This window comes from Grammomys surdaster, unplaced genomic scaffold (genome assembly GCF_004785775.1).
Source record: "Grammomys surdaster isolate TR1022 unplaced genomic scaffold, NIH_TR_1.0 188, whole genome shotgun sequence".
Lineage (NCBI taxonomy): Eukaryota > Metazoa > Chordata > Mammalia > Rodentia > Muridae > Grammomys > Grammomys surdaster.
The window spans coordinates 11,061,863-11,076,667 of NW_021604633.1; the positions used below are offsets into that span (position 1 = coordinate 11,061,863).

Sequence of the window (14,805 nt, forward strand, 5' to 3'; positions counted from 1 at the left end):
CATCATTTGTTATATCACCAGCAAAATTTGATTCACCACAAAATGACACTCGTGATGCATAAATGTTTATGTTCAATGTGATAGACACCACAAAGTTTCTAGTTAGTTTAAGTTCAGTGCTCATTTTATCATGAAATTAAATAACAAAATAGGTCTTTTTATTTTAAGAACTTAGTGGATTCAGTGTTGATCACAAAGTCAATGTGATTTGAATCTGCTTCAGAACCATGGTTCAATAAACATGGAAGAATGTCTCCTGTTTTGTTTCGTGTCTATCTGCTGATATTGCTTTGGGTTTAATAATTTGTGGCAACATATACAGGCACATTTTTTTCCTTGAAGATTTATAGTTTAGGAATGTATGGCTTTCCCTTCCCACATTACGGTCTTTCTGCTTGTAAAAGATATATATCTTGATTTGGCCTTTCTGTTCGTCTATCCCTGTGTCATTAAATATTGTTGTAATGTAGCTATGCTGTTTGAGGGAATATAGCACTCATAACAGGCATCTTAACTCATTTATTTTTTAAAATAATGTAATAATGTATGGTAGATATTATACCTCCAATCGTATGGGTAGGGAAATGGGGTAGAAGCATCTTCTTCTTGGTGTCAAAATTGAAAAGAACATGTTCCACATTTGGAATACAGATATATATTATAGATATGCTTACTTGTTTTTAGGGTCATGTCTTCTTTTTACCCCCAACTATGCAGACCTATTTTCTGAGCAGGAAAGTTGATCTGGTGTAAGAACATGATCCATGATCAAGCTGTCTGAGGAGAGTTCTGAGCTTGTGAGTAAACTCCAAGTAAAAAAGGCAAATGTCTTATAACCTCTGTTCCTCCGTAACATAGGTTTGTTTGCAGAATGTACTTTCCAGCCCTCCTTGGTGTGTTATAAAAGTGGGTTTACTTTAGATGACTCGTCGTCTTACCCACTATTATTCAGAGTGGTGCTTCTAAGCAAGAGTTGTCCTTGTGACTGTATGCAGCCTAAGTTCATATGACCTTGCCCTTGTGACTGTATACAACTTGTACTCAAGTGAACTTGGCTCACATGACCTTGCTTAACACTCAGAGTTCCCTTAGCCTATAAGTTGTTTGAGGCCCTGAATAAAAATGGCTATTGGATTAGACGTTGTCTAAGTTTTAGATTCTATCTTCCCAAGTTCATGCTGTCAATTAGGGTGGTACCAATCTTGGATCCAAACGCTCTCTAAGTGGGCACCCTGGCAGTTTCTACATTCCACCTGTCCAGCCTCCATTCCTTTCTTTCATTCAGCACTGTGTCTTTAGCTGACCTTCTGGAGAATAAAGGTCTCGGCTTCTAATAGTTTTCCTAGAGTAACTGCTGATGACATCACATATGTTCCAAATGATAACTAACTGGTAAATTTCTAGACATGCCCAGGGATAGAACAAACATAAAAATGGAATGACAGAAGAATCGTTTAAAGTGATCAGTTGTGTGTTGTTAAGGCTACTTTTTAAATTTTATAAAACTGGTCTTTGTAAACAGCACCTTCCTATTTTAGGGTAAAACTTGTAACTTTTTACATGCTGTGATATGTATGCTGCGGATTCTGTAATTTGGTATCTTTCAGCTGTTCTCTCCTTGAATAGGCAGCAAGTGGTTTGATGTGACTATTTTATTGTTCATTTAGTATTTTTCACACTATAAAACTTTGCTAGGAAAAATAAAACAGTCTTATGTCAGACGCAAGAACATTTTGTACTGGTAAACTTACTACTTACTAGAATAACAGATTTAGTTATATAAATAAAGTATTTACTCCATATTAATTTATAATCAATTCTCCATCTTTGGTTTAGTATGGAAACCTCATTGTCAGGAAAACAAAATCTTATTTCATTAATATTTGACTTCAGTCATTAATTTCAGGCAAGATTTTGTATGACTTAGATCTCCAACTAGAAATAAAAGTCCCCATCTAATTCTGATCTTCTGCTAATTTTTAACTTGATTTAACTCAGCATAACTGCCTACATGGGTTCCTACTTACAGGGTGCCATGGTTAGTAGGAAAGCTGTATGGAAAGTGGTGTCCTTATGGCTGTCTTTCATAGATTCTGTGCTAAAATGCAGTTAATTACAAATTACTGTTATTCTTACATAAAACAATGCAACCCCAACATTTATTTTTCTTAAGGTAGCATGTTAAATTTGGTCCTGTTATTTAGTGTTTAACTCTTTCCAGCTTTTATTCTGAATGAAAATGAAAACAGTCTTTTCAGAGTCTTGTGATTAATTAGTACAACAAAACCCTAGGCTGACTGATACGTTTGTAAACAACCACTGAACAAAGGACGACAGTATTTCCCACCCAGTCCACAAACTGCTTGAGCCCACCCAAGCCTGTTCTGCAAGTTCAGACAAACCCCAAAGATGTTAAAGTGGTAACAGACTCCAGTCCTAGCTTACTTTATCTAGATGTCCACAAACCATACAGTCTCCAACCACACTAAATTTAATATGCTGACCACATCTTGGCAAAAGGGTCAATATGCTAAAAGTTTTCTAAGAAGAGAGCCCCTATGGAATTTTTTCATTAACAGAATGCATTTATGTTTTCAATATTGCCCTTCAGGAACCCTTATAATCCATTCTGTTTTGTGATGAAAGGGTGTTATAAAAATTCATTTTATTCTTTCCTGGTTATAATTGTACAAACTTGAGTAAACTTATGCTATGAAAATGGCTCATGGTGCCTCTTTTTATTAGATAATTTATGTAAAAAGTGAAAAAAAGTTAAAATTGAAAATGATTTTTAAGCCGCTTTTAGTTAGAATTAGTTAATATTAATTCATATAAAGATTGGTTTCTTTTTCCTGATCATTGTGTATTGTTTTCCTTTTGTTTTACTTAGAGGGCAATTTATTTGTCTGATATTTTACTGGCTAATAAATCTATATTTTATTTGGAAAATACCGTCTCCACCTCCCGTTTTTAAACATCAATGTACAGGTGCATTTCTTTCACAATTTTAGGAAGGCCAAATCTATATCCTTATATTTTGTTTCTTCCTCACATTTTTAAAAAACTCTGCTGACAGCACAGCGTTTGAATTCCTTTGTGCACATGCATGAAAGGGCGTAGTGATCCTTTTAAATAGGCTCTGACTGGAAAGAAGAAGAAAAATTGCACATGAACAAGGTTAGTTCAGCATTATGGAAACAGAACTCACTGTGTTGGCTTTTGTGTCTTACGCACATGGAAACCGGATGGTTTAATTTCGTAAGGGTCTTTTAAATTTTACTTGGCATTGTGATTTTTAAGTGCAAAATTCTTTTGAAACTTTTGAATGTAGTTGAAAAGATGAGCAAGGGGAAGTCAGGTTTCCACCGGGTGCACCCGGGCCACTCTCTGTCTGTGGCATGTCCTTGTCAGGGTTTTCTTGTTAAACTCTTGGTGATGGTGCCATTTGTATTGAACATGTTTCTTTGGACAATGCAAAATGACAGCTGAGATTTACTCTGAAACCTTGCTTTTTGATGTCTCTGGCTTTTGACTGATACTTAATTTTCCACATTTCCCCTATTAATACCAAGACTTTGTCTATAAAAGTTTTTGTTCTTTACTCTCTTGAAACAGTGCTGTGATGGTATCTTGTGTGAATATGTGAGAACATTTGCGTCAAGAACATTTGCGTCAAGCTTTCATTAGTAAGAATAGGAAGGCCGTAACATAATTTAAAAGGGGCTTTGTTTCCCAGGCATTTTATTGTTAAGAAAGATGTAAATTAGAAAGTGAAATATTTGGGTCAAGATTAGAGAAAGTATAGTTTGCTTGTTTGTTTAAATTTATAATTGTCTTAATTTGTCATCAGTGAAATGCCAGTTCAAGTACAGTCAAGGAGATCTGTCATTTTCAAAGTGTCAAAGGTCACAGCGAGCTACTAAGCATCAAGAAAGTAAGGTGGTAACAGATAGAAGCTAGCCATCTATGCTTCCCTCTAGGGTAGGTATTACAGAAAGCCCCAAACCTAACTATGTTATTTTTGTTTAAAGCAATGGCACATTTTATAAGCACCCTGACATTTCTTGAAATTTAGAAGAGAATTTTTTTCAAACTTATTTTTCTGATTTTGGAATGAACATATCCTTAAAGGGGAAAATATATGCTATGAGAGTGTAGTAACACATGTATGTGGCTTCCACCTTAATCTGTGCTAAGACAAGATACTACATGCTTACTGTTTGTGCTCAGTTCTAAGGTAGTAAATTTCATTTTTGTACCCTGTGATTCATTTTAAAATGTGGTAAGATCTGATTAGATGTGACATCTTTTTTTTTTTTTAAATAATGCCTCCATGTGGTTGTCTTTCAGTTGCAATGTCCACAGGTCAGCATGGCTTTCTCCTGTGTGAAGAAGGCCCTGCTGTCTATTTAGTGTTCTTGCAAGACTTTATTGACTAGTTTCTTGTAGTCATGGCTTGTTGGTTGTTTTTTCCTTTGTTTGCTGCCTTCCTTCCCCATTCATCTACAATAGCCTTACCTGGCCTAATGATAAAGAACTTTCATATGTCACTAAGAAGTGTACCCAGGCTTAGCAGGGCCATTCTTTGCTTTCTCCTTTTCTTCTAGAAACAAGATCTTCTTATGGAACCCAGGCTGACTTTGACCTCATGTCCTGGGACTATAGGCATGTACCCCTCACTGTTTCTCTCTGTAGAGTCTGTTTAATATCACTCTTCATCTTTGAAGGATTGAAAGTTAATCCTCAAATTGGACTCTGAGTCTCAGGCCTCAACAGTAGATGATAGATACTGCCCTTACTTTGGATGGACTAGAGCTTCCGGTGCCAAACACCTAGAAGTGACTACCTGTGGATTAAACACAATTCTTATCTACCTGTGAACTCCAAAGTTTTGGTATGAGACGCCAATCCATGGGAAAAGGAGGCCTGGACTTGAAGTGTCACAGAAAAGTGACTGTGTAGCCCTGGATTCTCTCGTCTGTAGAACTGAGTGATGTTAGTGTTTGACTTTATTTAACTGAAGAAAAATTAGATGAGTATCACAAATTAAATCTTAGTCCTTCAGAAACTTTCAGAATTATTACCCATAACTCTTTTTGCTCGTGAAAGATTTTTGTTACAATAGCACTTGAGTTAAACCTTCCTAAAAGAACATCACATGTGACCGTCATATTTCACAAGCATTGATTAGTGCAGCACTTCCTTAATTGGTGCTCTAAAATATTTGTTAGATAATTCCAACATATATGTGTGAGCCCAGCAAAATTACCTATACTGAAAGTCTTTATCTAAGGAGTTGAAAGTTTCCCAATTCCCTGGATACCATGCAACCTTGTTTATATTTAATATTCTGAATATAAGATACTATCTGTTATAGTCTGTTGTAAAACTTTCGGTACTGTTCAAATTATTAGTGTTTCAGTAGTAAATTCACAGTTTCTCACAGCCCCCGTTTTAACTCCCTTGTGTTGTTGTCAGCGTCCATTGCATTTCTCAAAGCTTCTGTGGTTTTATGTGGATCCGTGGCGTGCGGTGTTGCTCAGTGGCCTATAAAGTATGTTCTTTATCACTTAGACCACTCTGAGACTCTACAGCATGATATTTTGGATCTAATAAATTTATGGACAGCTCAAAGGGTACACCTGGGAACCGAGTTTGTACTATTTGACCACCATATTCCTTCTATCCCTTCTCCCCTTTCAATGTTCTGGAAAAATGAGACCTTGCTACACTTCCTCACATTTCCAATGTCTCTGTTTATGGCCAGAACTTAGCAACAGGAGAAGTAGAAGAACAGTAACAGTGCTCACCCAAGTTTCAAAGCCACTGCAACTCCTGATTCGTGGGAAATGTGCCTTTCTGAGATAATTCAGGGTCTGCTGTTTCCACACAGTTGCTGTTCATGGCATGGCCACCACTGACACAAGATTGGTTAGAGGAAAAAGTGTTCAAGAATGAACAAAGAAAAAGACCAGTGGAATTTATTCTCTCCCTTAATTATCTGACAAATATTTTAAAGCACCAATTAAGGAAGTGCTACACTAATCAATCCTCTTGAAATATGGAAACAATCTCAAGGATAGTAGAAATATAAGGAATCAAATAATAATTCATAACTGAAAAAATATTCAAATTGACAAATACCTTGTTGTATAGTTCAGAAGTTAATACTTAGTGTTTCCTCAGTTGCTCTCTACTGTATTTTTTTGAGGTAGGGTCTGTCACTGAACATGTAGCTCACTGACTGATAAGACTGGCTGGCGACCAAGACCTGTCTCTATTTCTTCTCCTTTCCTCCTTCCCCAGCACTGTGTGTGTGTGTGTGTGTGTGTGTGTGTGTGTGTGTATAGAGGGGTCCTAAAATCTAGGCTCATGTGCTAAACACTTTGCTGACTCTTCCATCTCCCCAGCCCAAGATGCTTTGTGAATGAGAAGAGACAGAGTGGCTAAAAGGACTGATGCGTATTCAGGTTATTGTTTCACCCAAATCTTTACACAGTCCAGACCTGCATCGTATTCAAAAGTAGAAGTCATTCAAATTTACAATGCATTCCTCAGTGCCCCATGGAGTCAGGAAAGCATCAATGATTCTCCTGTTTCTGCCACTCTATGCCTGGACATATTTGTGGATGCTGGCAACTCAGACTCAGGCCCTTCTGCTTTTACAGTGTGTGCTCTTAATCACTGAGCCATCTTCCTGTGTCATTGTGATCCCTGGTTCTGACGTAGTGGGATAATAAAACTAGAATGGCCCACAATTATTCCATGGATTTATTCGATAGTACATACTCTAGCATCTCAAGAAGTAAATGCTAATTATATCAATATTTCTGTAATGAGCAAAGATTTTTAAATATATATTCCCATTTATGATCATCATTTTTCTTTCAGACTGTATTTATGTAGACAGTATAAAGTGGGGTAGCTCAGTAGAAAGTGATGTGTCTGATTTTTCTTAAAAATTGATCTTTAGTGCTATCTTTCAACTCATTTGTTGTAACACCTTACCAGGGTATAACCTAAGACTTCCAGCAGCATTTCAGATACTGAATTGAATTTGTATAAAACTTGGTTATTGAACGCTTGTCCAGTACCCCTTACCTGTTAAACATGTTATTTATTTCCTACATCATCTTTAGATTATTGGGAGATGATTTGGTGTATTGCTGAACTGTAAATCTTGGTGAGACATGCAGATAAAGCTGTTAGGTTTTTTTTAAAAAATAGTTTTACATTAGAAGTAGAAAGACTCAGTGCATGGGTGGCTCACCACGTCTTTCTAAACTTACAATCCTCCAGTTGCCACACTATGGAAAAAGATTAAAGAAAACTGAAATGTTACCTCAAAAGAGTTACACTGCTGGAGGGAAGCTAATCAGCTATGGTAGTAATTAGCATATTTTTTTAAAGGAGGGAAGCTTTTATGATCCCCAAATTATCCAAAATCTCTGTCAGCTAAGCAGAGATTCCAATCTGGCTATGCGTCAGATCACTTTTAGAACTTCACAGAATGCTGGCTAGAAACTTGTTGAGTACAATAAGTCTGTGCGTTTGAAGAATATGGAGTAATACTCATCCAGGCAGAGGCACTGAGTTAGAAAGAGCTGGTTGGAGGTTTTGAATGTCTGGTCTTGGAGTAGAACAGATTGAGAAATAGCCAATGTTAATAGATGATATATACATATGGTCTATAGAAAGCATAAGGATAGCAGCTGTTCTATCTCAGAGCAGTGTATGATATGATATACAAATGGTAGGACATTTTATTACATGAGCTGACCACCCAGAAAGCACAACCATTTATCATTATTTCTTGGCCTTGAATCTAGATCCTCCTCACTTAGGTTTTACTCTCATCATCTTTCGTGTGTAAGGATGGGAATTTTAATTTCTTTTAATTTACTTTAGTATATTTTCTTTGTATCTTATTTGTTTCATAAAGGGAGAATACTTTTTAGTCTAAAATGTTTTCAAGATCACAGGGTACAAGACCCTCACAGGTAACTTCCATGCTTTTACCCGGTTTCACATATCCACAACATGATAATTTTGGGGGGCATTTACTTAATGATTCCCATATGAGTCCTTTTCTTCCCATCCACATAACTGTGTGCTAAGTGGCTGATGGATTAGTCCTATACATATATATTGTTACATAGCACTTTGTAACAAATAATTTTCTGGGAAAATGCTAATATAATGATTAATACATTGGGAGAGTTAATCAGGACATGTACTAAAGGCTTAAGTAATTATGACCAAATGAGAAAAGAACATTAAGTTCCTGAGGACATTGAAGCCATTATAGACACTCTTTGCTTACAATCATATGAATTCATATAGACACATTTTAAGACATTAAAATAGTGCTTATGAACTCTAATAATTTAAAATAGTGACTCTACTTATGAACTCTGCAGTCTTATTCAGTTCTCTAGAGAGTAGACAAAAAACAGTTCTCACCTTCAACTAGTTTAGCTATTTATTATGAATATGTCAGAACTTAATCAGAATTTAAAATTTTATTTAAAATTATCAGATGCAATTATGATTTTTGAAAGTAGAAAAGACTTTAATCATCCTATGTTTATATGTGTGTATATATATATGATAAAGATTAGAGCTTATAAGTAAACTTAACAAAATTGCTATAAGTCAATATAAAATAATTTTGCATTATTTTGCATAATTTTGAAATAGAATGTAAAATTAGAAGATCAACTGAAGTGTTACCAATGAGCAATAGAGAACAAACTAAAATGAGTGTGCCAGATGCTGTAAACCATGTTACTTAAGAATAATGAAGGAAAATACCAAGAAATGGGGATGGATCATAATCACTGAAAGAGGTGGGGTTTTTAAGCCTGTTACTTCTTGTAAAGCTCAGAATTATGGAAACTGATTGGAAAATTTTCTTGGCAATGAATGATTCATAAGTAAAAGTTCTGTATTTAGCTCACTGAAAAAGAGTAAGAGACTTGGGGTGGATGGGGGGAAGGGTTAGGGTGGGAGAGGAGGAGGGGATAGGAACAGGGGTAATGGAGAGGGAGAGGAACTGAGGGAGAGAGTACTGGGAGAGACAATGGGATTAGAGGTTATCTCTAGGACAAGCTAGAGCAATGGAAACTCCTAGGAATCCATGAGGGTGCCTCTAGCTAAGACTCCTAGCAATGGGGACACGGAGCCTGAACCAGGCATTTCCTGTAACCCAGCAAGATGTCCAATGGAGGGATTGGGACACTGACCCAGGGCCAAAACCTTGACCTACAATTTGTCCTACTTACAAAATGTACAGGGATAAAAGATGCAGAAGAATTTGAGGGAATTGCTGTGTCTGACTACATTGCCTGCCTTTGGATCCCTTTCTCCTAACTGGACTGTCTTGTCTAGCCTCAACAGAAGACAGTGCCCTAGTAGAACTGCAACTTGATATGCCAAGACTGGTTGATATCCATGGGAAGCTTCCCCTTTTCTGAGGAGAATGAATGGGGGAGTGGATGTGGGCAGAAGGGGGGTGAGAGAGAGCAAGGGGCGGGGAGAAGGAATGGTAAGCTATGATGAGGATGTAAAGTAAATAAATAACTGAATAAAAAAAACTAAAAAACATTCTGTATTTAGAATAGCTGAAATACAGTCTAAGATAAATGCAAAATATAATTGGAATTCATTTTTAGTATACCTTTTAGGGTGACAGAAGGCTTTTAGCTTTAGTTTTGTTACTGTTAATTTACATTGAACAGAAAGATTATAACTGCATAAGGAGTATATGGCTGAACAAGGATGGGACAATCTATGTGTTCCTTTTTTTAATTGAAAAATCCTCAACTATTTGTAGTTTATCAACTTTTCAAAAATGACTGTTGCACTGACACATTAAACGCGGAGTTGGCAGAAAATGTTGTAGTCATAGATTCAATATTTTGATATACATAAGGTAATTGTAAGGGTGACGTAGAGCCGCGTTTCCTTCCAAGTATGATCTATTGATTGTGTTGACTTCATTTCAAACGACTCTGGTTGCAGGTTGGTTACCTTGTATCAGGCTTTTGAGGGGGACCTCCGTGACCTTGGCTTCATCGAGCATCCCTAGTGTCTCCTGTTAAACCATCTCATTGCCTCCAAGTCACTTTGCTTCCTATCGACCACACTGTGTTTATGGGTCCTTTCCTTACCTCAACCTATTTTATCGTATTTCCATTTCTTCTTTCTGAATTCTTTTCAAGTTCCTTGCTTCCACTCCTAAGCAAAGGGCACTCACCTTTCTAGAGTAAGCTTTAATCTTATTTAATTATTAAAATTATCTGATTTTGTCAGCAGTCTGTGTTCCTTAACTTGGTGGTGTTGGATGACACAGTCTGACTCAAGCATTTCCATTCATCATCAAACTAAATTTTATCAGGGTTAAGTATCTGCAGGGGATTAGTAGAACCTTATCAATAAGGAAACAAAACCCCAAAGAGATGAGGTGATGGAAAGGCAGTGTAGCTTAGTGTAGTAGATCCACATGCAGAATAGAGGGATTCTGTCAATCTCAATCCATTGGAATTACTTTGTTTATGTATACTTATTTTTCTTGACTGAAGGGTCTGAGCAAAGAGCATGTGAACAGCAGTTTATGGAAACTATTACCAGTTGGGTTTCACTGTAGGAAGGTGTGGTCTTTGGACAGACATGTATTTAATTATACTGGTGTGGAAACAGGAATTATAACACTTAGATAATACATACATTCTTATTTTGAGCCATTAAGTGAGATAGTGGTAATAAAAATTACTGGGATGTTTGAAGGTTCACTAAGTGTTCCATGCCTTTCCTCTACCCATGGTTTGATCCTCTAAGGTAGCTATAGTCCTATAAATGTAAAAAAATTGAATTTGTGTACTTTTTCTATCACTAAAAAACCTGGGATCTTATGAAAGTCTGTCAGTTATCTGTAATAAAGGCTTCTGACTTCAGGATACATAATCATAATAATTCTTTCCTCTGTGGTCACCATGGTTTCTATGGTACTATGGATTTGTGAATGTATAGGACAGTTTGTAAAATGGGAATTAGTAACAGGAGTATTAGTAATTGGTGCTGTTATTTTAGAAATAACAATCTTATCAATCTATCTTTTCAAGCTTTTTTAGAAAAAATTATTAATTGATAAATTCATGTAGAAAACGTATTACATAAGCTACCCATGTATGAAGCAGCAGGGTCAAATGGTGATTCAGCCAATATTCGATTGAGAAATACTATTTCAAATTAGGTTATGTTGTCTTAGTTCAAGGCTCAGTACTTGACAGATATAGCAATATTCCTTAGTATCTCAGACTTCTCCAGAGGAGGACTTCATATCTTTTGGGAGAGTGAACCGAAAGTTCAGAGGTGAATGCCTTTGTGTCATATGGTTCATAATTTAACTTTTAAGCTGTCTCATATAAGCCTTGAACTATTGAGAAAAGATTTCACTTGCTATGGTAAGAGTCCAAACAGGAAGTGTGCTGTATTGAATTGACAATGTAGATACATGGCAGGGAAATTCTGGCCATGACCAGAAGGACTTATCTACCTATAGGTGAAATTTTCCGAGAATCTGGGAGACTACTTATGAACAAAAAAGGATGGGAGTCGTTACACAAATGATTGTCACTTCTAGTTATTCCCTTTAAAATATAGACTATCTATATAATATAAAATATTTCTCACTTCTCTCTGTACATAATGGATGGTTATTATATAACCTTTATTTTATGAATGCATTGGCCTGTCTGGTAAGTAGAATCAGAATGTCTTAGTAGGTACCTAGCTTGGAGCTAGACTCTCCCTCATCTTACTCAAGGAGGATGAAAATCAAGCAAGCATAAGTTTTAGGATAATAGGGCTTTGTTCTGTGCTTTCTTTGAATGATAACATTTTAAAACTTTTCTATCTCTAATTGCAGAGAAAATTTCACAAGAGATTTGTGTGGTCATGAACACAAAAGATGAAGAAGAATCTGTAGGACAACTTCTTGAGGAAGTGCTAAGAAGTGAACTGAATGTAAGCATTCAAAGAATGAGTTGGATCAACTGTCACACATTTTTGTGGTATAAAGGCAGCATCATTGAAAAGGCGCACAGATCACGCAAACCAAATGTTGCTATTTCCTCCTCCTCTAAGATCCTTCATTCTCCTAATACTGGGATTGAAGCAGTTTAAATCCCCTGCCCATTCCTCTTGGGAATGGGTCCTTAACCTTCCTAATGCTGCAAGACTTTGGGGCCGTTTCCTCATGTAGTGGTGATCCCTAGCCATAAAGTTATTTTGGTGTTACTTCATAACTATACTTTTGCTACTGTTATGAATTGTAATGTAAATATCTGATATGCAGGATATCTGATACATGACCCTGTAGAAGTAATTATTTAGGGGGTTTTCTATGCTCCCTTGTTCTCAAATAACTGATGGGCATTTCTTTGTCCCTTCTATCCTGTTTTAGCTCCCAAATAAAGACACAGAGACCTGGTATTTTTATTAACAAGCTGCAAGCTTAAGCTTGGCAGGTTCTGAGCTATTCTAACCCAACGAGGCTGTTAATACCCAGCCGAATGTCCCGTTACTTGCCATCTTGTCTTGCCCTGGCTTGCTCTGGTCCATGTGTGTCCTCATGGCTGCTCCTCATTGTGATGTTATGGCAAATCCTCCTGGTCTCTCCACACCTCTTGTTATCCTCTCTTTCTCCCTTCCATCTCCTTGTTGGGACCCCCTGACTTAGTTTCGAAGGCCTTCTCTATTCTCTTTTGCTCAGCTAACTGGTTGATTGGCTCCTTATTAGGCAATCAGAGGTGATGGAAAAGAATGTTTGTAAAAACACTGAGAGTGGTGATGCTTCATAAAAATAACAATACCAAAACTCCTGCCTGTGTTCAACTCTCTGCAGATGCAGAAATAAGCATTTGAATAATACAAAGACATCTTTTACACAGCACACAAAACCATCCCCCAACATGACCTCTGTGTGGTTTGTGACTCACAGATTGAGAGCCACTGCTTTTGAGTGTTTCTCATGGTCCTAATCTTCATACGTGACATGTTCTAAAAGCCCTGCTTGTTGCTGTGTGCCACAGTCTGACTCAGGTACAGCTGGAGACTCAATTCCCAGCATATACTAGAGGCTAGTAAATTATGTTTCTTATAAGTATCAGAGATGAAGATGAAGGAAGAAAGGAAAGACAATTGTGGCCATGAGATAATCATGATATTGAAAAAACTGATATATTTGTATCAATTATGAATTGACCAGCTTCCTAGTTAAACTTCTGTTATTAAAGCTGGGAAAACAGAAGAAGCCATGTGATAGATACAGGAACTGTTTATATCTTTCACCACTGAAGATTTCTACAAGCATTTTATTTGTTTGTTTGTTTGTTTGTTTATTTTTATTTATCTATTTTTTAAATATTTTTTGGTTTTTCAAGACAGGGTTTCTCTGTGGAGCCCTGGCTGTCCTGGAACTCACTCTTAGACCAGGCTGGCCTCAAACTCAGAAATCCTCCTGCCTCTGCCTCCCAAGTGCTGGGATTAAAGGCATGCGCCACCACCACCCGGCTCTGGCTCTACAACCATTTTAATGACAGCTTTATGTTTTGAAATTTTTTTGTTTGCCTAGTTGATTCTATTATAGTTTAATTAATTTTGTGTTTTCTTTTTTGCCTTTTTTCCATTAATTAATTTATTTATTTATTCACTTTACAGCCTGATCATAGCCCCCCTTCTCCCAGTCTGTTCCTTACAAATCATTCCCCCATTATGCTTTGCCTTCTCCTCAAAGAAAGGAAAACCCCCTTGGGTACCACCCAGCCCTGGGGCACCTAGTCCCAGCAGGACTGAGCACATCCTCTCCTTCTGAGGCCTAATCAGGTAGTCCAGTTAAGGCAAGGGTATGGATTGGCAGGCAACAGAATCAGAGACAGCCTCCACCCCAGGTTTTTGAGGACCTACATGAAGATCAAGATGCACATCTCTACAAATGTGTAGAGCACCTAGGCCAGTCCCTGCATGCTCTTTGGTTGGTGGTTCAGTCTCTGTGATTCCCCAGCTTAGTTAACTCCTTAGCCTTTTTGTGGTGTCCTTGACCCCTCCTCTTGCTCATTTCTATCCCCTACTCTTCCACAAGATGTTCTGAGTTCTACCTGAGGTTTGGCTCTGTTTCTATCTGCTCTCGGGAGACAGTTATGCTAGGCTCCTGTCTGCAAGTGTAGCAGAGTATCATTAACAGTGTCAGAGGTTGGCTCCCTCCCATGGGATGGGTCTCAAGTTGGTCTAGTCATTAGTTGTCCATCCCCTCAATCTCAGTTCCCTCTTTATCCCTGGACATCTCGTGCACAGGACAGATTTTGGGTTGAAGGTTTTGTGGGTTGGTTGATGTCTCATCCGTCCACTGGAAGTACAAGGCTGCCTACTGGAGGCTTGCTGTATATCCAGGGACAAAACGCCAGTATAAGAACAGAATCAACAAAAGCCAGGACAATGTGACACCTTCAGGGCATAGCTGTCTCCTCAGCAACACAAACTCAAAGAATTGTGGAGATGGAAAGCTTAGGAAAGAAAACAGAAATAACAGATGCAAACATCAACAACAGAGTGTTAGAGATGCAAGAATCTGAGGTGTGGAAGCTATAATAGAAGAACTTGGTACCTCAGTCAGAGAAAATGTTCAATCTAAAAAATTGCTGACACAAAACATTTGGAAACACTATGAGATACCATGAAAAGACCTATCCTAAGAATCATGGGAGTGTAAGAAGGTAAAGAGTCCCAGCTCCAAAAACCAGAAAA

The 14,805-nt window shown here is 37.4% G+C and overlaps 1 protein-coding gene across 2 annotated transcripts in view; it reads left to right on the forward strand.

Annotated features, from left to right (window-relative positions):
• Crppa (CDP-L-ribitol pyrophosphorylase A) overlaps positions 1-14,805 on the forward strand; it is a 255,107-nt gene that overhangs the window by 80,353 nt on the left and 159,949 nt on the right. For both annotated transcript variants that reach the window (XM_028768829.1, XM_028768830.1), the window contains exon 6: positions 11,930-12,027. In XM_028768829.1, coding sequence (XP_028624662.1) covers positions 11,930-12,027 — 98 coding nt within the window. The remainder of the gene's footprint in view (positions 1-11,929; positions 12,028-14,805) is intronic.